This window comes from Poecilia mexicana, unplaced genomic scaffold (assembly GCF_051168715.1).
Source record: "Poecilia mexicana isolate PSO_F unplaced genomic scaffold, ASM5116871v1 scaffold_2, whole genome shotgun sequence".
Taxonomy (NCBI): Eukaryota; Metazoa; Chordata; class Actinopteri; order Cyprinodontiformes; family Poeciliidae; genus Poecilia; species Poecilia mexicana.
The window spans coordinates 49,310,350-49,333,786 of record NW_028263371.1 but is presented as its reverse complement, the minus strand read 5'-3'; the positions used below and the strand labels follow the sequence as shown (position 1 = coordinate 49,333,786).

The 23,437-nt window shown below is 38.9% G+C and overlaps 1 protein-coding gene and 1 long non-coding RNA gene across 2 annotated transcripts in view; both read left to right on the top strand.

The window, feature by feature from the left end:
- Positions 1–23,437, top strand: part of lrp1bb (low density lipoprotein receptor-related protein 1Bb) — a 318,836-nt gene that overhangs the window by 214,467 nt on the left and 80,932 nt on the right. Inside the window, exons 42-43 of the mRNA XM_088002164.1 lie at positions 15,994–16,183; positions 20,390–20,594. Coding sequence (XP_087858290.1) covers positions 15,994–16,183; positions 20,390–20,594 — 395 coding nt within the window. The remainder of the gene's footprint in view (positions 1–15,993; positions 16,184–20,389; positions 20,595–23,437) is intronic.
- LOC148160897 (uncharacterized) lies at positions 9,611–13,221 on the top strand. Its single transcript, XR_015761853.1, has 2 exons — positions 9,611–9,950; positions 12,416–13,221. It is a non-coding gene; the product is annotated as an uncharacterized LOC148160897 (long non-coding RNA).

Here is a 23,437-nt window from a genome sequence, read left to right as displayed (position 1 = left end):
GCCAAATATCAACTTTGATGTTCTTATGCTTCTTTTGTGTGTGTGTGTGTGTGTGTGTGTGTGTTGGTATATGTGGTTTAGCAGGACATTTCGTCAGAATACACGCAACACTAGCAGGACATTTTGAATTAACGGGACAGGGGCGGTGTCCTGCTAATTTTGACAAAAATCTAAAAGCGTAGAAAGGTTTCTATTGGTCCAATAACCCCAAAAATGCAAAAAAAACGAGATGTCCGTTTAATACACATAAACCAGTTTTTGTGTATAATTTGTGTATCGCCACAGTGCCCCCGGTGGCAACTCTGTGTAATAGCAGGACCTTATGAATATTCACACAAGCTCTTGTTCTGATTGGTTGTCTGCCGGAAGGTCCCGCTAATTACTACAGTGTCTTTCTAATTCACGTCGCTGTTTACACACATGAATTGTGTGTAAATTGCCAACTCTTACACTGGGGATGAGTTGGAAATATGATTACTCTGTGCTATAAAGACTGAATATTTTATAAAGGTTAGTTGGATGCCTAAACCCAACCTTTTGTCCAACCTTACATTGGACAAAAGGTGTATGTGGCACCTAAAAATATACAGAAATTAATATATATTTTTGATCAAATATTTTTTATTTAAAATATTATGAATAATACGTGTGTGGAATAAGTGTGTGGATTAAAATAAATATAAACCATAAGAGAGCCATTTTTTTCACCAAACTATTGCTAACAGTTTGTTGATTCTGGTCTGCACTGCATCCTCAGAACCAGAACCAAGCATTTTGAAGCAGAACTTAGCTTCAGTGCACCATAAATCTTGAATAAACTTACAGAAAACTGCAACACAGCTGAATTCCTTTAAATCAAGGCAACACCCCCCAACCCCCACCCCAAAAAAACACAACAATTTACAGTTGTTTCTAAATCTTAATCATTGGTACATGTTTCAATATAATTAATGTATATGATTTTAATTTTGATTTTACTTTGAATTTAATTTCTATGTTTTTCTTTTTTAAGGTAAATGTATGTTATTTTTATCACTTTTTAGTCCTTTGATGTAAAGCACTTTGAACTGCCTTGCAGCTGAAATGTGCTATACAAATAAAATTGACTTGACAGCAGTTTTCAGATCTTGCCCAATATTCTCCACTGAGTTTATGTCTAGACTTTGAATTTGCCATTCTAACACATAAATATGTTTTTATTTAAACCATTCCATTGTAGATCTGGCTTTATGTTTAGGGTAATTGTCCTGCTGGAAGGTGAACCTCTGCCCCAGCCTCAAGTCTTTTGCAGACTCCAGGTTCAGGAGTGTTCAGGTTTTCTTCCAAGATTTCCCTGTATTTGGCTCAATCCATCTTACAATCAACTCTAACAATCTTCCCTGTCCCTGAAGAAAAGAAGCACCCTCAGAGCATGATGCTGCCACCACCATTTTTGTCAGTGGGGAAGGTGTGTTCAGAGTTATGTGCAGTGTTTGTTCTCCACTACAAAGTGCTCTGCATTTTTCCCAGAAAGTTAAATTTTGGTCTTGTCTTATCGTTTTTGCTGTATCCCAATATGGCTTCTGGCAAACTGCAAATGGGACTTCTTATAGTTTTCTTTATACAATGGCTTTTCTATTGCCACTCTTCCATAAAACCACATTTTTGCAGTGCATGACTAATAGTTATACTATACTGTATTTCAGAAATATCTCTGCATTTCATCCAGAGCCACCATGAACCTCTTGGCTGTATCTCTGATCAGTGCTCTTCTTGTTCAGCCTGTAAGTTTAGGTGGATGGCCTTTTCTTGGTAGGTTCACAGCTGTGTGATTTGCTCTTTCCATTTCCAGATGATTCATGGAACAGTACTCTGTGAGATGGCCTAAGCCTGCTTTAAGCTTCTCCACAACTTTATCCCTGACCTGTCTGGTGTGTTCCGTGGACTTCGTGATGCTGTTTGTTCCCCAATATTCTCTTAGCCAACTGTTGAGGCAGTCATAGAGGAGTTGAATTTTTTTTACCATTTGCAGTCATCAGGCAACTTCTGAAGGCAATTGGCTGCATTCAGGGAAAGGGGGCTGAACACTTTTGCACACCGCACTTTTTAGCTTTTATTTGTAAAAACTGTTATGAATCATGTATAGTTTTGTTTCTACTTCACAAGTATATACCACTTTGTGTTTGTCTTTCCCATAAAATTCTGTGAAAATATAGTTCCAGTTGTGACAAAATATGGAAAAGTTCAAGGGCTATGGATACTTTAGAAAGCTACTGTACAAATAGTAAGGCAAGTCCAATGACAGAACCACAACCGCCACAACCAAGTACCCAGAATAGTGTGAAGAAACATCTGAAGGGAATATAACCTTGAACACACCTCGTTAAAATGGGAAATGCCACACAAAGTGGTAGAAAACGAACAAGCTAAGATCCTGTGGGCCTTCCATATACAGGAAGACAAAATGGGAAAAGCAAACCAACTGAACATGGTGATCATTGAGCAGCAGAGCAAAGCAGTTGTTATGATGTAGCTATCCTGAATGAACAGAAGGTACAGAAAAAAACTAGAGAAATACCAAAGGCTAAAAAACCGCATCATCCTCCTAGTTGACTTATTTTGGGCTGTCTAGTCCACAATACTAAATTTTGCTCTAGATGGGGTCTGGTGTCCACATGTTAGGCCATTATTTTATGACTTGGTGGTGGTGGAAGATTATAACACATTACAGGTTAGACTCAAGATGTTAAGTGTTTCTTTTGTTGTGTAAGTTTACAAAAGTTAGCAACTGCATATATTTACCATGGTGCTAAACATGGTGATTTAAAATGAATAAGTATTTTTCTGAGAAAAATGTTGTCCACATATCATGTAAAACGATAATTCTTTGTTTTTGGAATCATTAGGTCCCAATCAGCCCATAGATGAATTAATAATGCACTCCATGTGAGAGTTTGGGTCTTAGGACATTACAAAAAATGTGGAAGGTGAAAGCAACAGTAGTGCTTGTGGTCACTGAAACCCTTGGGGTAATGACCCCTAAACTGGAAGACTGGCTCAAACAAATACCTGGAGATAGATCAGACCTCTTGATACAGAGAAGCACACCTTTGGGAACTGCTAATATACTGTGAAGACCAAGGATCAATAAAGTATTTTTGAATTTGAAAGAAGGGATAACCAGTCATGGAGTAATACAGAATTAGAAATATAAAAATAAAAATCGTTTCTTTAAAAAATATTTAAAGTGCCAAAAATATCATGATTACTTATGTTACTGTTAGGACAAAAATTTAAAGATTGATATTTTGTTGTTATCTCAATGTCTCTACTCTGCATACATGCAGATTGTCTAGGTAGTCTAAATTGTCTATTGGCAGGTACATCAGCCAATCTTTTTCTCCAGGTGTTGTGTCTGCCATTAGACAACAGTTTTTATTTTTATGATATAAAGTGTTTTGAACTGCCCTGCTGCTGAAATGTGCTATACAAATAAACATGATTAATTGATTGAACAGAAATGATTAAAGGAAGTGACAACATTGCTGGTGGGATATACCATCTAACTGTTGCCTCTTAATTAAAGAAAAATGTATGATAAACTATTTAACTTTGAAATATTGAATGAAAGTTACAAAATATTACTCAAAATTTTCTTGTTCCTGAAAAAAATCAGACCTTGTGTGCTTCAGAAACAAAATGGAATTCTCCTTTTGTTGTACCCCTCCTCCTCTGTCAAAGTGGTACAATCCGTCAAGTCCAGGTGCAAGCCATTAGTATTAATTGAACTTGTTTCATTTGTTTTGCGTGGAGAAAGAGGTAAGACTCATACAGAATCTCTTAAGACATTTAAGTACATATAGTTTTGTAATTTTGCTGAATGTTGTAGGTTACTTGATGCTTGCATACATCAAAGCATTTGATTTGCAGCATTTTAGCTAGTAATTACAAACCATGTTAGTCAGTGTACCAGAGTTTAAAGGGAAGGTGGCTCACTCCAGAATTAGATAAAACTGTATTTGGTCATTTTCTGTATATCAGTGAGTGATATTATTTCACAGGCACAAATGATCCTAGGTAATAATCATTAGTATTAAGATAATGTTTTAATATTTGAAGATTTTGAGAATCTGTCAATAGAAAGTCAATTATGTAGTACTGTGTACTTCAGTACATTTTCACATACAATAACATCAAATCATATTGTGTACAGCAGGGGTGTCAAACTCAAGGTCTTAAGGGCTGGTGTCCAGCAACTTTTAGATGTGTTTCTGATGCCACATGGTTGGATAAAATGGGGTGGTCATCAACTTGATTGCACTGAGAAGCTAATTCAGTCATATACTTAAGGTGTTTTAGACCAGACAAACATCTAAAAGTTGCAGTACCCTGGCCCTCGAGGCCTGGAGTTTGACACCCCTGGTGTACAGTATCATGTTGTATTCTCTGATCTTTGCAGGAGATGTCAACAACAAGGTCTCAGAGAGCAAACATGATTCCAGTTATTGCTCCTTAGGTGAAGATAAAGAAGGATTTGATGTAAAATACCTCAATTCATTTAAAGGTGAGTTGTGACTATATTATGCAAAGGATTCCAGAGTTTATTACATGATCGTTTTTTTCTTTTGTTTTGCTTTTTCACTTTTAAACTATTTTTATACTGCACATTATTAGCATAGATCATGATCGATGATCATTATAATCAGAACATCTTTCTTATTCCGAAGGAGACAAGCAACTGCTCAAAATACAATAGAAGCTTATGTATATAAAATTTAAAAAAAAAAATTCCCTTCTCACCCTCCGCGGGTGGTCTCTTTCATCCTCTGAGCTCGGGTCCTCTACCAGAGGCCTGGGAGCTTGAGGGTTCTGCGCAGTATCTTGGCTGTGCCTAGAACTGCACATTTCTGGACTGAGATGTCTGATGTTGTTCTTGGGATCTGTTTGAGCCACTGCTCCAGTTTGGGGGTGACTGCCCCGAGGGCCCCGATGACCACTGGCACCACTGTGGTCTTCACCTTCCAGGTCTTTTCCAGTTCCTCTCTGAGGCCCTGGTATTTCTCCAGTTTCTCATGCTCCTTTTTCCTGATGTTGTAGTCACTTGGTATTGCTACATCCACCACAACGACTTTCCTCTGTTCTTTATCCACCGCTACAATGTCCGGTTGGTTCACCATTACCATCTTGTCTGTCTGGATCTGGAAGTCCCACAGGATCTTAGCTCGGTCATTCTCCACCACCTTTGGGGGTGTTCCACACTTCGATCTCGGGGCTTCCAGTCCATATTCTGAACAGATGTTTCTGTACACTATGCCCGCCACTTGGTTATGTCGTTCCATGTATGCTTTCCCTGCCAGCATCTTGCACCCTGCTGTTATGTGCTGGACTGTCTCAGAGGCCTCCTTGCACAACCTACACCTTGGGTCTTGTCTGGTGTGGTAGATCTGAGCCTCTATTGCCCTGGTGTTTAGGGCCTGTTCCTGGGCAGCCAGGATGAGGGCCTCTGTGCTGTCCTTGAGTCCAGCTTTTTCCAGCCATTGGTAGGATTTCCTGATATCAGCCACTTCAGTTATTTGTCGGTGGTACATCCCATGTAGGGGCTTGTCCTCCCATGATGGTTCCTCCAGCACCTCGTCCTCTGTTCCCCATTGCATGAGACATTCGCTGAGCACATCGTCCGTTGAGGCTTTTTCCCTGATGTATTTATGGATCTTGGATGTTTCATCCTGGACAGTGGTTCTCACACTCACTAGTCCTCTGCCTCCTTCCTTACGGCTTGTGTACAGTCTCAGGGTGCTGGATTTGGGGTGGAACCCTCCATGCATGGTTAGTAGCTTCCGAGTCTTAACATCTGTGGCCTTCATCTCTTCCATTGGCCAGCTAATTATTCCGGCAGGGTATCTGATTACTGGTAAGGCACATATATCCATATTCCATATATATATCCATATATCCATATCCATGAAAACATGGATATATATATATATATATATATATATATATATATATATATATATATATATATATATATATATATATCCTTCTCACCCTCCGTGGGTGGTCTCTTTCATCCTCTGAGCTCGGGTCCTCTACCAGAGGCCTGGGAGCTTGAGGGTTCTGTGCAGTATCTTGGCTGTGCCTAGAACTGGACATTTCTGGACTGAGCTGTCTGATGTTGTTCCTGGGATCTGTTTTAGCCACTGCTCCAGTTTGGGGGTGACTGCCCCGAGGGCCCCGATGACCACAGGCATCACTGTGGTCTTCACCTTCCAGGTCTTTTCCAGTTCCTCTCTGAGGCCCTGGTATTTCTCCAGTTTCTCATGCTCCTTTTTCCTCATGTTGTAGTCACTTGGTATTGCTACATCCACCACAACAACTTTCCTCTGTTCTTTATCCACCACCACAATGTCCGGTTGGTTCTCCATTACCATCTTGTCTATCTGGATCTGGAAGTCCTGCAAGATCTTAGCTCGGTCATTCTCCACCACCTTTGGGGGTGTTCCCCACTTTGATCTTGGGGCTTCCAGTCCATATTCTGCACAGATGTTCCTGTACACTATGCCCGCCACTAGGTTATGTCGTTCCATGTACGCTTTCCCTGCCAGCATCTTGCACCCTGCTGTTATGTCCTGGACTGTCTCAGGGGCCTCCTTGCACAACCTACACCTTGGGTCTTGTCTGGTGTGGTAGATCTGAGCCTCTATTGCCCTGGTGTTTAGGGCCTGTTCCTGGGCAGCCAGGATGAGGGCCTCTGTGCTGTCCTTGAGTCCAGCTTTTTCCAGCCATTGGTAGGATTTCCTGATATCAGCCACTTCAGTTATTTGTCGGTGGTACATCCCATGTAGGGGCTTGTCCTCCCATGATGGTTCCTCCAGCACCTCGTCCTCTGTTCCCCATTGCCTGAGACATTCGCTGAGCACATCGTCCGTTGAGGCTTTTTCCCTGATGTATTTATGGATCTTGGATGTTTCATCCTGCACAGTGGTTCTCACACTCACTAGTCCTCTGCCTCCTTCCTTACGGCTTGTGTACAGTCTCAGGGTGCTGGATTTGGGGTGGAACCCTCCATGCATGGTTAGTAGCTTCCGAGTCTTAACATCTGTGGCCTTCATCTCTTCCATTGGCCAGCTAATTATTCCGGCAGGGTATCTGATTACTGGTAAGGCACATATATCCATATTCCATATATATATTCATATATCCATATCCATGAAAACATGGATATATATATATATCCTTCTCACCCTCCGTGGGTGGTCTCTTTCATCCTCTGAGCTCGAGTCCTCTACCAGAGGCCTGGGAGCTTGAGGGTTCTGTGCAGTATCTTGGCTGTGCCTAGAACTGGACATTTCTGGACTGAGCTGTCTGATGTTGTTCCTGGGATCTGTTTTAGCCACTGCTCCAGTTTGGGGGTGACTGCCCCGAGGGCCCCGATGACCACAGGCATCACTGTGGTCTTCACCTTCCAGGTCTTTTCCAGTTCCTCTCTGAGGCCCTGGTATTTCTCCAGTTTCTCATGCTCCTTTTTCCTCATGTTGTAGTCACTTGGTATTGCTACATCCACCACAACAACTTTCCTCTGTTCTTTATCCACCACCACAATGTCCGGTTGGTTCTCCATTACCATCTTGTCTATCTGGATCTGGAAGTCCCGCAAGATCTTAGCTCGGTCATTCTCCACCACCTTTGGGGGTGTTCCCCACTTTGATCTTGGGGCTTCCAGTCCATATTCTGCACAGATGTTCCTGTACACTATGCCCGCCACTTGGTTATGTCGTTCCATGTACGCTTTCCCTGCCAGCATCTTGCACCCTGCTGTTATGTCCTGGACTGTCTCAGGGGCCTCCTTGCACAACCTACACCTTGGGTCTTGTCTGGTGTGGTAGATCTGAACCTCTATTGCTCTGGTGTTTAGGGCCTGTTCCTGGGCAGCCAGGATGAGGGCCTCTGTGCTGTCCTTGAGTCCAGCTTTTTCCAGCCATTGGTAGGATTTCCTGATATCAGCCACTTCAGTTATTTGTCGGTGGTACATCCCATGTAGGGGCTTGTCCTCCCATGATGGTACCTCTATCACCTCGTCCTCTGTTCCCCATTGCCTGAGACATTCGCTGAGCACATCGTCTGTTGAGGCTTTGTCCTTGATGTATTTATGGATCTTGGATGTTTCATCCTGGACAGTGGCTCTCACACTTGCTAGTCCTCTGCCTCCTTCCTTACGGCTTGTGTACAGTCTCAGGGTGCTGGATTTGGGGTGGAACCCTCCATGCATGGTTAGTAGCTTCCAAGTCTTAATATTTGTGGTCTTTATCTCTTCCATTGGCCAGCTAATTATTCCAGCAGGGTATCTGATTACTGGTAAGGCATAGGTGTTTATTGCACGGATCTTGTTCTTGCCATTGAGCTGGCTTCTCAGGACTTGCCTTATTCATTGGAGGTATTTGACTGTGGCTCCTTTCCTTGTGACCTCATCGAGGTTGCCATTTGCTTGTGGTATTCCCAGGTACTTGTAACTGTCCTCAATAAATATATGGAGGACTGAGTTTTGAAATTACAAGTACAAAATAATAAATTGCATTCAGTTGACAAAAAATGTTTAAGTAACCACAGAAAGACATCCAATTAGATCAATTAACTGATTTTGAAAAATGTTAATTTCAATTGCTACTATTTGATATAATTGCATTGTTTAAAGTTTATCCTACTTATTATGTGTACCTACAGGTTGGGGTGTGTTCAAAAAGCAGATTTCCTTATTGAGTACAGAGAAGTCATAAGTAGAAAGGAACAAGAAAACCTACTGAAAGTTTACCATGATACACTCGAGGTTCTTATGTTTGATTTCAACTTCAATGGACAAAAGCTTTGGTATGCGACTGTTTCAAGGTTGTTGTGTTTTTATTTTACATCTAAATACAGTGATGTAAACATTTTCAGCTTCATCAGTAAAAGTAGTTTTAGTTGGTAGAGGAATATTCTTCTGACATGCAAACACCAAATATGCAAAATCCTTTCCCTTGCATGGTATAATAATTCTTATTTTCATACTTAATATTTTAGTGTTGATGTTGCCAGAGAGGATGGATGATTGGGGAGGCTGGTAAATGATCAGATGAACCCAAACAGCAAAATGAAAGTTAAAAGAGTGGATGGAAGACCTCATCTGTTTATTTGCACTCAAATATATTGGTCCAGGGGAAGAAATCACTTATAATTATGGTGATTTTGACTGGCCATGGAGAAGAAAGGTGCTTATAAGTGTGAAAATACTATCAAAAATCATTCAAGTAGCACTGAAGACATATTTGAAGGATATGTCAAGTTGTAGTACAGGGTTTCATTATAGTTGAAAACAAGAAGTGGACAGGCACATACAGTAGGTGGACTTCATTTTTCTATTGAGAAGTATGGACTCATTCAGTGTACATCCCTTCATTTCAGATTTCCAAAGATGAACTGTCAGGTTGGTGATGTGGACACATGCGGATCCTGTTCAACCAACCCTCCAGAGGTAATTTTGGTCTCCAATGACCAACTTACTCTCTAAAATAAAGTAATTGAAATGATATTAAGTATTGTTCAAACACACATGTGTTGTGTAATATTAGATATGTTAGCTGCATAAAAAGGGAGGACTGCGTTTTGAAATTACAAGTATAGAAGAATGAAAATTACATTTAGAAGCGCACATACACACAGGTCCTGTGTAATACTCAAAATGTAAGGTGCAGGAATAAGGAGGACTGAGTTTTGAAATTACAAGTACAGAAGAATGAAAGTTACATTGAGAAGCACGCATACACACAGGTTCTGTGTAATACTCAAAATGTAAGGTGCAGGAATAGGGAGGACTGTTTTCTATATTGGGAACAAACATTTAGTGAGTGTTCTTTACATTTCAGATTTCCAAAGATGAACTGTGTCAGGCTGGTGACATGGATGCATGTGGATTCTGTTCAACCAACCCTCCTGAGGTAATTTTGGTTTCCAATGACCAACTTATTCTCTAAATTAAAGTAATTGAAATTATATTACGTAGAGTACAAACACATAGGTGTGTAGTACTAGATTTGTTGGCTGCATAAAAAGGGAGGACTGAGTTTTCAAATTACAAGTATAGAAGAATGAAAATTACATTCAGAAGTGCACATTTTGGTCTCCAACGACCAACTTTTTCTCTCAAATAAAGTAATTGAAATGATATGAAGTACTGTTCAAACACACATGTGTTGTGTAATCCTACATATGTTGGCTGCATAAAAGTGGAGGACTGGCTTTTGAAATTACAAGTATAGAAGACTGAAAGTTACATTGAGAAGCGCACATACACACTGGTCCTGTGTAATACTCAAAATGTAAGGTGCAGGAATAAGGAGGACTGAGTTTTGAAATTACAAGTACAGAAGAATGAAAGTTACATTGAGAAGCACGCATACACACAGGTCCTGTGTAATACTCAAAATGTAATGTGCAGGAATAGGGAGGACTGAGTTTTGAAATTACAAGTACAGCAGAATGAAAGTTACATTGAGAAGCATGCATACACACAGGTCCTGTGTAATACTCAAAATGTAAGGTGCAGGAATAGGGAGGACTGAGTTTTGAAATTACAAGTACAGAAGAATGAAAGTTACATTGAGAAGCACGCATACACACAGGTCCTGTGTAATACTCAATATGTAAGCTGCAGGAATAGGGAGGACTGCTTTCTACATTGGGAACAAACTCACATTTAGTGAGTGTTCTTTACATTTCAGATTTCAACCAACCCTCCAGAGGTAATTTTGGTCTCCAACGACCAACTTATTTTCTAAGATAAAGTCTTTGAAATTATATTGAGTACCAGTGGTCCCCAACCTTTTTATCACCGCGGACCGGTCAAGACTTGGCAATTTTTCTGAGGCTCGGGTTCTTTTTTTACCCTTAATTTCCCCTTACAGCAATCTTAGAACGTTGCTCACGATAATTGTAACTGTTCATCCTGCCATCTGTGGCATGATTGCATCCAGTCGTTGGAACATTGGGACTGCTCTGATCTAAAATCAGGCATATTCTAGCAACTTGTAGGGTTTTTACTTGATTGGGAGCTAGAACTCAACCTGTTGAACTTGACAGGTAGCCAATCAGAAAGCGCGGTGACGTAGCTCATGGAGGGGAATCCCAAAGAGCTGAGCAGACATGCACAAATGAGTCCGGTGGACATCGAAGATATGTGGAAATGGCATGAATGTTTATTCAGCATTTCGTACAAAGAATATCCATAGAAATGATGAGGAGTGGAGTTGGAGCAAAATTGCTACCACAGTTGATAAACCCGGTAACTTTTCAGCTATCCATTAAATTAACGTGACATTATTTTGTACTAAAGCCTGCTCACATGGCAAGATTTGCTCCTGTTATGTGGCTGGACACACGAACCTGTTGTACTTTTATCAGCTCTGTGGTCACAGAAATTTGGAAAATCGTCTGAATCCTAAAATCATGCCGTGTGAACCAGACTTAAGACTTACAAGCTCTATTTCTCTCGTCTCGATAACTGCCATAATGCTCTCAGACTCTGGTCGCTCTGGCAACGTTCACACATCCCTTCAAAATAAGATTTGAATACGCCACAAAAACGAACATTTATTTTCATGAAAATTTTAACTCACAACTACAAATTAATGGGAGTCCTGAGCTTGTTTCTCTGCAATGAGATGATCCCACCTGGGAAACGATGACACCCAATGCAGAGGGTGCTTGGTGTGTAATGGCAAAGCAGTTTGAAGCTTCATTGCCTCATTAGTAAGCCAGTGCATATTATGCAGAGTGGGCTTGGAACATGGGAGTCACCTACAGGTTCAGGATAAATCCACTCTCCTATCTCTGGTCTTTCTCCGCTTTTCCAAAGAAACTTTCCAAAGACATCGCTTTCTTACTCATTGTGGGCTCAATGTTACCGCACAAGACGTAACCGAGAGAATCCAGTTAAAGGGTTTTCAAAATAATGGATCCTCCAGACTCAGACAATACGTAACATGTAAATATTTTTCTTGTGCGACCCAGTACCAATTGGTCCACAGACTCGTACTAGTCCGCGGTCCTGTGGTTGGGGATGACTGTTAAGTTCGTTTCAAACACACAGGTCTTGTGTAATACTTGATATGTAAGCCACATAAAAAGGGAGGACTGAGTTTTGAAATTACATGTACAAAAGAATGAAAGTTACATTTAGAAGCGCTCATACACACAGGTCCTGTGTAATACTCAAAATGTAAGAGGAAGGAATAAGGAGGACTACGTTTTGAAATTACAAGTACAGAAGAATGAAAGTTGCATAAAGAAGCGCTCATACACACAGGTCCTGTGTAATACTCAAAATGCAAGGGGCAGGAATAGGGAGGACTGTTTTCTAAATTGGGAACAAACTCATATTCAGTAAGTGTTCTTTACATTTCAGATTTCCAAAGATGAACCGTGTCAGGTTGGTGACGTGAATTCATGCAGATCCTGTTCAACCAACCCTCATGAGGTAATTTTGGTCTCCAACGACCAACTTATTTTCTAAAATAGAGTTTTTGATATGATATTAAGTACTGTTCAAACACACAAGTCTTGTGTAACACTTGATATGTAAGCTGCATAAAAGGGGGGAACTGAGGTTTGAAATTACACATTTAAAAGAATGAAAGCTACATTTAGAAGCGCACATACACACAGGTCCTGTGTAATACTCAAAATGTAAGGTGCAGGAATAAGGAGGACTGAGTTTTGAAATTACTAGTACAGAAGAATGAAAGGTACATTGAGAAGCATGCATACAAACAGGTCTTGTGTAATGCTCATCAGGTATGTTGCAGAAATTTCAAAAACTGAGTTTTGAAATTACAGGTAGAAAAGAATGAAAATTACTTTTAGAAGCGCACATACACACAAGTCCTGTGTAATACTCAAAATGTAAGGTGTAGAAATAGGGAGGACTGTTTTCTACATTTTCAACAAACTCACATTTATTGAGTGTTCTTTACATTTCAAATTTCCAAAGATGAACTGTGTCAGGTTGGTGACATGGATGTATGCAGATCCTGTTCAACCAACCCTCCAGAGGTAATTTTGCTCTCCAACAACCAACTTAGATTCTTATATAAAGTCACTAAAATAATATGAAGTACTCTTCAAACACACAGGTCTTGTATAATACTTATCATGTAAGATGTAGAAATGTGGAAGACTGAGTTTTGAAATTAGAGGTAGAAAAGAATGAAAGTTAAATTTAGATGCACACAGACACATGGATCCTGTGTAATACTCAACTTGACAGGTTCATACATTAGGTAGACATTGTTTATTTTATATTTTTTTAGAAACAATCATTCAGTATTCATATACTGATATAAATTTGTTATAAAAGAATTACTGATTACACTTTAAAAATTAGGAATCTTCATGTTATTAAAGGTAAGTTTAAACAGTAATGATTTCTTAGTTAATGTCAAGTTGTCATAACAAAGACATTTTGAATAATGTCAACTTTGTATTAAAAGTGTCATAATTTACCGAATGACGCTTTATGACAACAGTCATAAATATTCATGAAGGCTTATTCATGTTCATGACATGTGTTGTCATGTTTATGACAGTGTCATGACAGTCTTATTCACCCCCCTTCAAATAAAGTGTTACCGAAATATTCTTGCTGAAATGCTTTCAATGTATACAAAATATGTTTTTAATCAACAGGTCTGTCCAGAACAAAGTTCAAGTGAGGTGACATCATCAGAAGAGGAGTATGTTCCTGATTCCGTAGATGATTCAGACATCTCATGGGATGACAGATGCACTGCACAGAAATATGGACCAGTTATAGTCCATATTTCCATGTTTGGACTTCTTAATGCACATAAATTGTATGTTTTTTGTATGTGTATGCTGTGGTCCTGATAAATAAAATTGGCCCTGATAATTACTGTTGGTGTCATGGGCGGAGCCAAGCACCTCATTATCTTTTGTCCTTTTAATACAGCATTGCATCAGGTTCTCATATTTTGAGTTCTGATGTGTGTATCTAAATTTTTAAGTGAGATCTATGTTGTGTAGCTCAAACAAGATTTTTGACAACTTACTACGTCTTTCTAGCATAAGTGGAAAGGGGTGTCCGTTTAATGTTGCAAAAAACTGGTTTGAAAAAATTGTCCTGCTAATACATATAAACCCGTATAGGTGTGTGTGTGTGTGTGTGTGTGTGTGTGTGTGTGTGTGTGTGTGTGTGTTTTTTTTTTTTTCGCTTGTTTTTGCTAAAGAAAAGCCTTTCTTCTGGCAACCCTTCCAAACAAGCCATTTTGTTCAGACTTCATCAAGGTTCCTCAACTTTAGCATTTAACTCACTGACTGTTTTTTTGCAGTTTTCTGAGCATTGCAAAAACTCACACTGAGAATTTACTGAGATGTTCATAACTTTTTTGGGAGTTGTCTTTGTGTTGAGTGACCAACTGGTTCTGTGGCTTAAAACAAACAAGCCCAAATCGTCTTTATTCCACCATGGTCCTTGACAACACATATGAGGTGTTTGTACTGATGGGTTGTGTTTGGTTTTATTCACGTTTCCTGCTGTGCATCATGGCAAACCATCTATTCTTTTGTCCTATTTGTCCTAAGGACATTGTTGAAGATGTATTCCAGTTCTTTCGTGTGAATAATGCAACACTAAGCCTTGCTGCCTCACTGAGAGAAAACACTTTCTTGGCCTAAAACTTCCAAACAAGGAACAATTCTGTCTTTGTCTAATTTTACTGCTTTCAGCATTACCACTTCACATGCTAGCTGAGGCCTGTCAAGCATGAAATGTAGCTCTTGTTTTCTTTTTCTCTGAACACAGAATCACATTGGGGTCAATTTGGAGAAGGATGGACTTCAGTTTCAAATAGCTTTATAAACCTTCCCAAATAAATGGGCAGCTGCCATAGCTTGACTCAGGCACTTGTTGACGTCACCTTGACATTGTGTTTATATACATCTGTATATTCTAAACAAGCAAACTGCCAAAATGCCTGCTTTTATAGATGTAATCACACAAGTTGATGCACAATTAATTAGTTAATTGATCATTTTAGTTGTCATTTTGCAGTGCATAATAAGCAAAAGTAACATTAAATTGGCATTTTTAAGCCTTGTCCACACAAGCAGACTACTGTGGGTAATTAGATATTGATATGACCAAATTATCTGATAGTGTTTCTGACGGAGGGTTCCGTCAGTGTCATTCACCTCCATGCAATAAAGCGAGAGTGCTGCAAAAGCCCTATCTTATGTTGTGTTTAGGAAATTGGTTTGCGATGAAAACACACTCAGTTCCTCAGTGGCTGTGGCGTCAACAAATGGCTGTCTGTCCAGTGTACTGAGCCGTGAAGTAATTTCTCTGTCAATCACCAAGAAACACAATCCCACGTCTACCACGAAAAGAGCTTGCCATCTGTTGCATGCAAACAGTTTTTTTTTTTTTTTTTGAATCTGCATGGACAGGCCTTAATTTGAAATTTTTGAGGTCTAAGTGTAAGTGACAGAAAGCAGCATATTTTGATAATAACACAAAGTGCCATAGCACTATGTTAAAATTTTAGAAGGACAGGGTGCAGCGTAGCAATATCTATTGGCCATATTTGCAACGAAGACTTGGGCAAAGCAAATAATGTGGTAGCTTTCCAAAAATACAAGCCCTTCTCTTTTCCAGATGGCTTAAAGTTACAAAGTCATGCTTATAGGATTTTTTCTCAAACAAAAGATAAAGCAGTGGAAAAACATTAAGTATATGTCGTCATAGTGACAGTTTTCACTCATACCAGCATTCTATCTCTTATCATTACGAATGGAATGGAATACACATTTCAGTTGGCAAAGTAATAAAAATGTACCTACTTTTCTTTAATAAAGCATGATTCACGCCCAAAATACTGCTATAGCTGCGACTTATGGTTTCAGATTATTTCACTTATCTGAACTGTATCTTTCTTTTTTTATTATTATTATTTTTTGTTTTCTTAGATGTGGGTTCAGTGGAGGGTCTGGCTTATCACCGGGCTTGGGACACCTTGTACTGGACCAGTTCCACTACATCTACCATCTCCAGACAAACCGTGGACCAGAACCGAGTCGGTGCCTTTTCCAGGCAGGCTGTGGTCACTCTTTCAGAGGAAGACCACCCGCACGTACTGGCCCTGGATGAGTGTCAGAGGTTGTAACTCGTCTGTCTCAAAATACATCTCTTACATTGGTTATCAAATTGCAATACTGTCTAGATACATGGAGAGTATGTGCACTTTATTCACAAATAGCATAACTGTATTTAAAATACACATGTTGAAAATTGACATGGCCTAATTACAGTGTATTTATTCAAAGTAAGATTAGAAATAGAAAACTGCCTTAATTGCCCAAACATTAGCAGACAGCATTGTTTCTCTTTAAAATTTTATTTTAGTGTTCTGTCAGCTGTAGGACATTGCTTGTGCTCCTTTATAAGTCCATTCATAAACTTGTGTTGTTGATGTTATGCCACGATTTGCTCTGAGTAAAGCTCTCATATCCTCCGATTGCGTGCTGCTCGCTAAGGAGGAATAAAAGCAATTAAGACATTAAGTGCATACTGTCCATGCTGTTAACCTTCGATCTACTAAGAATGTAAAACTGATACACCGCTCCTCTATTATGAATCAGATTTGCAGTCTAAAACCGCTAGTTAAAAATTAATCTGCAAATTAATCATCATAAAACCTGGATTGCATTCAGAAATCATTTCATTATATATATTTGTTCTTGTTTAATAAAGTCTTACATAAAGATAAACACTGTTCTTAAAAATTATGACAGTAATTTTGGATTTTTGGCATTTCTTTACACATTTGTGTCATCATTCTTTAAATAGTAGGAGAACAAAGTTATGTTATTTTTTTAACTGATTTTGGTCAAGATAAATTTGATTGCTCTGTTCAATTTGACAATTTTGATGAGTCTATTAATTTCCTTTTGGCTTTTCTGTAAACTAACATGCTTAAAATTATATCTTAAATTTATTGCTGTATTGTACTCACTGTTTTCACCTTTGTGCTGGATCAGTCTGACTTATCTCGTATACCACCATAAAACCAGGCATTAGTCGGATATCATGCAGACAAGTAGATTAAACGTAACAGAACTGAATCTGAAATACATGGATTACTTAATTCCTATACCTGTGAATTGGACTAAATAAAGCTAAATATTAGATATCCTGCTGCAGACAACCCAGACCTCATCAGGCAGCAGGAGCCACAGTGCTGTTATAGTTCTGCTTCACAGAGCATTCAAACATGTGCAGGTGGCATGCAGTCTGTATCTGCTGCAGAGGAGCTACCTGCTCGGTAATAGAAACACCGTCCCTGTTACCATTCTTTAGGTTAAATCTCTAAGCATACACCCACAATAGGTGAGAAAAAAGGTTATCAACTTGTGAAATGTAACAACATATCCAGTTTAGATAGGTTGTGACATAATATTAGGCCAAAAGAAAAAGAAGACATAGGAGATTCTTTGTTAAAGGTTAGTTGTTGTTTTTTTTTGTTTTTTGTTGACAGCCAAAAGAACAAGGCAACGGAGAAAATCTCCCCACTAACAAATTGGTATCCCTTTTTTTTTACAACTCAGTAAATTAAAAATGCCATTTTTGAAAGACTTAATAAAAATGAAAACATTCAACGCAGCCTGACTCCATGTGATAAAAGTAAGTGCCCTCAAATCTATATGGTTTTTGTCAGCAAAAACTGCCATCAAGCTTTAGTAACAACTAGCAGTGATTCTTTTACATCCCTCTGTAGGACATCTGCCCCCTTCTTTGTGGAATCATTTTAATTTTGCAACATTGGAGGGTTTTGATCATGAAGGGCTTGCCAAATCATGCCAGATTCTCTATTGCATTTAAGTTCAAACTTAAATCGGCAGAATGGATCAATGTTTTCATCAATGTGGCAAGTTTCTCAAAAGACATTTATTGGATGAGGTGAAAAGAGACTTTGTGTTCCTTTAGATCAGCAGGGGTCTTCACCTTGAAACTCTGCTATGAATGCAATTATTGTCCAGTCTCTTTCCTGTTATTGAACCGCACTAGTAAACATTGACTTTAACTGAGACAAGTGATGCTTGGAGTACTTAGGATGTTGTTCTTGCTTCTTTTGTGACCTCCTGGATGAGTCCTTGATTTGCTCTTGAAGTTGACCCCTGTTTTAAGTTTTTTTTTTTTTTGTGGGTCATGGCTATCACTGTGGTTTCCTCCAGTCCTCAAATCTTACAAATGACTCTGTAAACCTTTTCAAACTGATGTCAAGGATTTTGGTTTGTCTTGCATATCCTTGTGGTTTGGTGTGTTACTGTTTTTAGATATTTGAGCTGACTATATGCTGTCCAAATGGTTCTGTTTAAGTTATTTCTTGTGTCTACAATTTTGATAGCAGTCGTGCCTGCATGTCGATAATGAAAATTAACTTAGCTTTCCAAAAATGTGGTTAATCACAGCTAACTCATAAATTAGAAAAAGAGACTTGCTTATTCATGTAGGGCCAGGCTGGTTCCTTTTTTGCTAAACAGATTAATCATTTGAAATTTGAACTTTGCATTTTCTCAAATTTGCTTTCAAAACCACGAATGATAGTCCTAATCCCTAGTGTGTTGACGTAAATATTGAAAAGTTTGTTATTTTTAGTTTATCTTTCCTACCTTTTTTTGTCCTTGATTCTCTATTTTGTAAAACACATAATCAGGCATCCATGGTACAATTTTTAAATAACAGTTTTTATGTGTTGAATTCTGCATGTTTTCAGCAGTTTTGAAAAATTTAAACCAGCTAAAACAAAATGAACGTTTTTGCATGATTTTGCTTTCAAATTCTCTTTTTATAAATATATTGAAAGATATTGAGAGCAGTCAGAAAAGACTGAGTGTCCTCTAACTCTTGCTACACTAACTAAATTAATTTCTTGACCCCAGTCTCTCCTTGGTTGGCAGTTTGGCAGCATATCTATCCTGCTCTCGAATCACAGTCTGATAATTAAAATTTAAGCTCAAGTGATTAATTAGTAGACTCTGGTTGTGACTTCTGACCTGAATTTTTATCAGTGTAGTAGAGTGGACTTCTATGACTTCATTAAGTTTTGAAGTGGGAGGCCAGGATTAAGATAAGGTTTTTTTTAAAAGATGTCAAAGGAGATTCTGCTTGTTGTTTACTGAACAACACAGCCTCTGTCTAACTTGTGTTGTCCATTCCTAGTGCAAGTCACATACAACTGATGGTATGACTTTTTAAAATGTATTCATATGCTGCTCTTATCTGTTTCCACATGTGGATTTGCATAGTTGACTTTTATCATTTAAGCTGCGATGCTAATCCATCTTATTTATTTGAGCCAGAGCTAAACTTTTATCATTTTTACATAGTGAAAATTAAGGAACAATATCTTTTCAGCTATAAGAGGATTGTGATACCTAATAAAAATAACTGCCTTAATCTAAGCTTGTAATCAGTTTCTACTGCTTATGGGGGTATATGGAAAATTAGCATTTTAGTTTGGTGTTTTCTTGACTGTTGAAATGCATGGGCGCCATCTCCAGCCTTTAGAAAGATTTTGGCAACTTATGAGTCTGAAAAGGGATAATGAGACCTCAAACAAATTTGAAATCAGCCATTTTTCTGAACAGAAAATACTTTGCAATTGGATAACATTTAAATTGCTAACATGCCCGGATTTATTGGATCAGGATTATAATCCAAGGAAGTTCAGACCACAGACATACCACCACCTGCTAAAAGAAATCTCAAAGCCTGTCAATGTTGTCATGGCAGCAGGCTCTTTCTAATGATGATTTGAAAGTGTTTGCCTGCACAATCAAAAAGACGCTGAAAAACTTTTAACTTTATTAGGAGATGTGCAACAAGAACACTTTACCAAAAACACCTGAAAGTCAGACTAAAGTTTGCCAGATAAAATGTAGCAAAGATCAAGATGTTTGTAATAGTATTTTTGGACACATGAGCCTAGTAAGTGAAGTGACACCAGAACAAAAGACACATTTGGCATAACAAAATATTGCATTCCACGAAAGAGAACATCCATTAAACTGTGAAGCATAGAGTTGGAAGTTTCAAAGGTCTGGGGGTGTTTGGCAGGTTAAAACCCAGATTGTAATCTAATTGTAATGCTGAGGTGACATGAAACAGGCTGTGCAATCAACAAACCCTTCCAACAGCTCTCTGCCGAAAATCAGGAGCAGAGCAAACCTTCCTCAGACCGATGGGACTGATAGATGACTACAAGATATGTTTCTCTGAAATAATAGGATGTAAAGTTTGAAAATAGGTTTTGCACCGTGTACTTTGTAAAGCTGACCTTTACTGTCCATTTTGCATTCTTAGCTTGATGTTTTGGACCAACTGGAATGAGCAGAGGCCCAGCATCATGAGATCCACCTTGGCTGGCAAGAACATCAGGATTATAATCAGCTCTGACATCCTGACACCAAATGGACTGACAATTGACCACAAAGCAGAAAAGCTCTACTTCTCAGATGGAAGCCTTGGCAAGATTGAGAGGTGTGACTACGACGGCTCCAGTCGATATGTAAGTAGGAAAACAAAAGAAAATGCAACACATTGTGGCTGTTGTGCTAAAAGAATATTTCTCACTTTGTTTAGTTTTGCATTTCTGTGTGATGTCCTGAATTCCCAAGATTTAAGAAACATATTTTGAAAAAGTCACACTATTTTAGATTGTTTTATACTCATCGTACTTGACAGTGTAAGGCCTCACATAACAATGACCTAGATCACAAAAGGTTAAGCCTATTTAAAATTAAATTCTCAAGCCCTGCTGCTTTCCTACTCTTATACGTTTTGCTAAAGGTATGTTATAGTTCCAAGTTGCCTTTGACTTTTGAGAAATCCCAGTCATGATTGGGTCATAACACAACATTTCTGCGTTAGTTTTTCTATGAAACAAAAGAGGAGCAAAAGTCTTTACATGACACACATGCATCTCTATTTGTTAAAATTGGTGATAATTGCCATTGCTTCTAATGTATTTATGCATTTTAACTTTCAACTACACTTGGAGAAATGAGCATAGTAAATTGTTAGTTTTTTTTCTTGCATTAAAAAGAAACTTGTGTGCAGTTACGTTCCTGGAACAAGATCCCCCACACAGCAGATGGGATTTGAAATACCTCTTGAAGTTGTCCTATTTCTTCTCTGAGGGCACAGATGGTTTCCTTAATCACAAAAGTCCGTTCTTGGTAAAGTAAATAAAACCCAGGAAGGGGGAGATCAAGTTTTGTCCATAAAAGTTTGATGCATAATGTATGACATCCCAACAGCTGTGTCCTGGGTATGCAGAGGATTACAGTACAGGATGACCTTTTCATGCTGGAGAATCTAGTTTTTGCTTGACATGACTCATGCGGCCCAGCAGTTTGGCCCATCTCAATTAGTTACCCATATGTGTGATGAGCTGGGTCACAAGGCTCACAAAGTCTTCACCTTTGAGACCCCACCTGAACCTGCAGCAGCTTCGTGCTGCTAATGAAAGCTTTGCAGCAAGACTGCTCTGGGTGCAGCATTTCCTTTCCAATTAAAATGTGTAAATTGAACAGAGATAGCTAGCTGTTAACACCATCCTCAAACCAAACTATAGTAAGACAAAGCATCCGCTGCAGACAAGTTACTTACTGTGAAAGCTTAAGGCAGCTTGTCTCTTTAAAGAATATTGTTTAATTTCATGTGACAAAAGATGTGTTCAAATTACCAAGAAATGCCAGCAACCACAGGATTTCAATTAAGAATTAGAACAGACTAAGGCAAAGAACAACCATGATAAAAGACTTTTTGTAATGAGTCATATTAGTGTAAACTTTAGTAGCAGTTTTGTCTTTCAGGGCACAGCTTCTCCTCTTAACTGACAGGGAGCTTGGGGGCGTCGAGCGTTTGCATAATTCTCACCTCAGTGTCATATTTAGAGTGACGACGGCATTATCGATGGCAGCATGAGGGTCAGCAAGTTTAGCTAAGAAGCTGTGATTTTTCACCATCATGCAAACTACTACAAAACTGAAAGATATCAAACTGTTAAGTTTAGTATGCATAAAGCCTCACTTGCATTACTTAATGTTGGTTTTAAATGTAATGAATTAACACTTTCCAGAACAAACAAATATCAAGCACTTTTCTTCAGTAAAATGTCTCTGATGGGGCTTTGACAGTCCACCAGAGTCATATAAAAAGTAAAATCAGAAAAAAGGAAGTCATAAAAATTTGTCCAAATTTTATGTTATGTATTATAAAGTGTAATGAAGGAAGTAGTTACTGAATGCATGAAAAAGGAATCAAAAGCCAAGAAAATAACTGAAATCTTTCAGGCAGTCCTGCTCCTTTTGTGTATCGTTAATACCAAGTGGGTTAGCCCTATAGCTGATGACTTAAGGTTTCTGAATCCCAAGGTAGTGATGATGTGGCTCTTCAAGTTATGACCAGTAGCGCTGAAGCAGGTTCCAGCTGAGTGCAAAGTGGCACTGGTTACAGAATCCATTTCCTGACGTCTGATTGATCCAGTGACCTCCAATTGGGTTTGAGAATTTTCACTCTCGAGGTACGGGGTCACGTTCTGGAAGAAGACGAAGAAAAAACATCATGACACCATTAATCAGCCATGCAAGATTTCTGACAACGCGTCAAAAGAATAATCAACAGAGTTGTTCAGCAGCCAAGGATCATTCTGGTGACATCTGGTGTGAATTTCATGACAATAGCCCATTAGAAATTGAGGAAATCATTGATGTGCTCATATTTATTTTCCCTGCTGCATCATAAACTACAATCATATCTGGATACTTTTGAATAGAGACAGACTGGTTACTAATTTACTCAAAACATGAGTTCTGCACAAAACTAATGAGTTGCTGCCTTTAAACAGAACATCTCCCAAATCTAATTTCCTATCAATATGTTCTTCCCCATGCCATCTGTCGTTTATTTCTCTGTTCTTCACCGTTTCTCAGTCGCGTCGTGGCCAGTTGTTGCTTCCACACGCTGGGCTCCTTTAATCAACACCTGTCCTATTAATCCCAGTATGGCACAGGGCTAATGTGTTGTCGCTTACAAGCCTGTCCCACTAATGGCTGAGGCTACCAAGCTGTTGGAGTCCATGATCCTCTATACAAGCCGGGGGGGAGTCCCAGAAGGAGGCGTCTGATGGATTCTTGCCTCGCTGCCAATGGCACTGTCATTTACTCCCCCAACATCTGGGTTAAGCAGTGAAGCTGGCAACAGGGGTTGATTTGTTGATTAATGAATAGACACAATATTTTTTCCCATTTTTCCAGGGGTTACAGACAGATTGTCTGTGTCCTGTACAGTTTTGCTTTGGAAATATATTTCTGTGAAGGGAATATTACATAATTCACCCTGTGACCT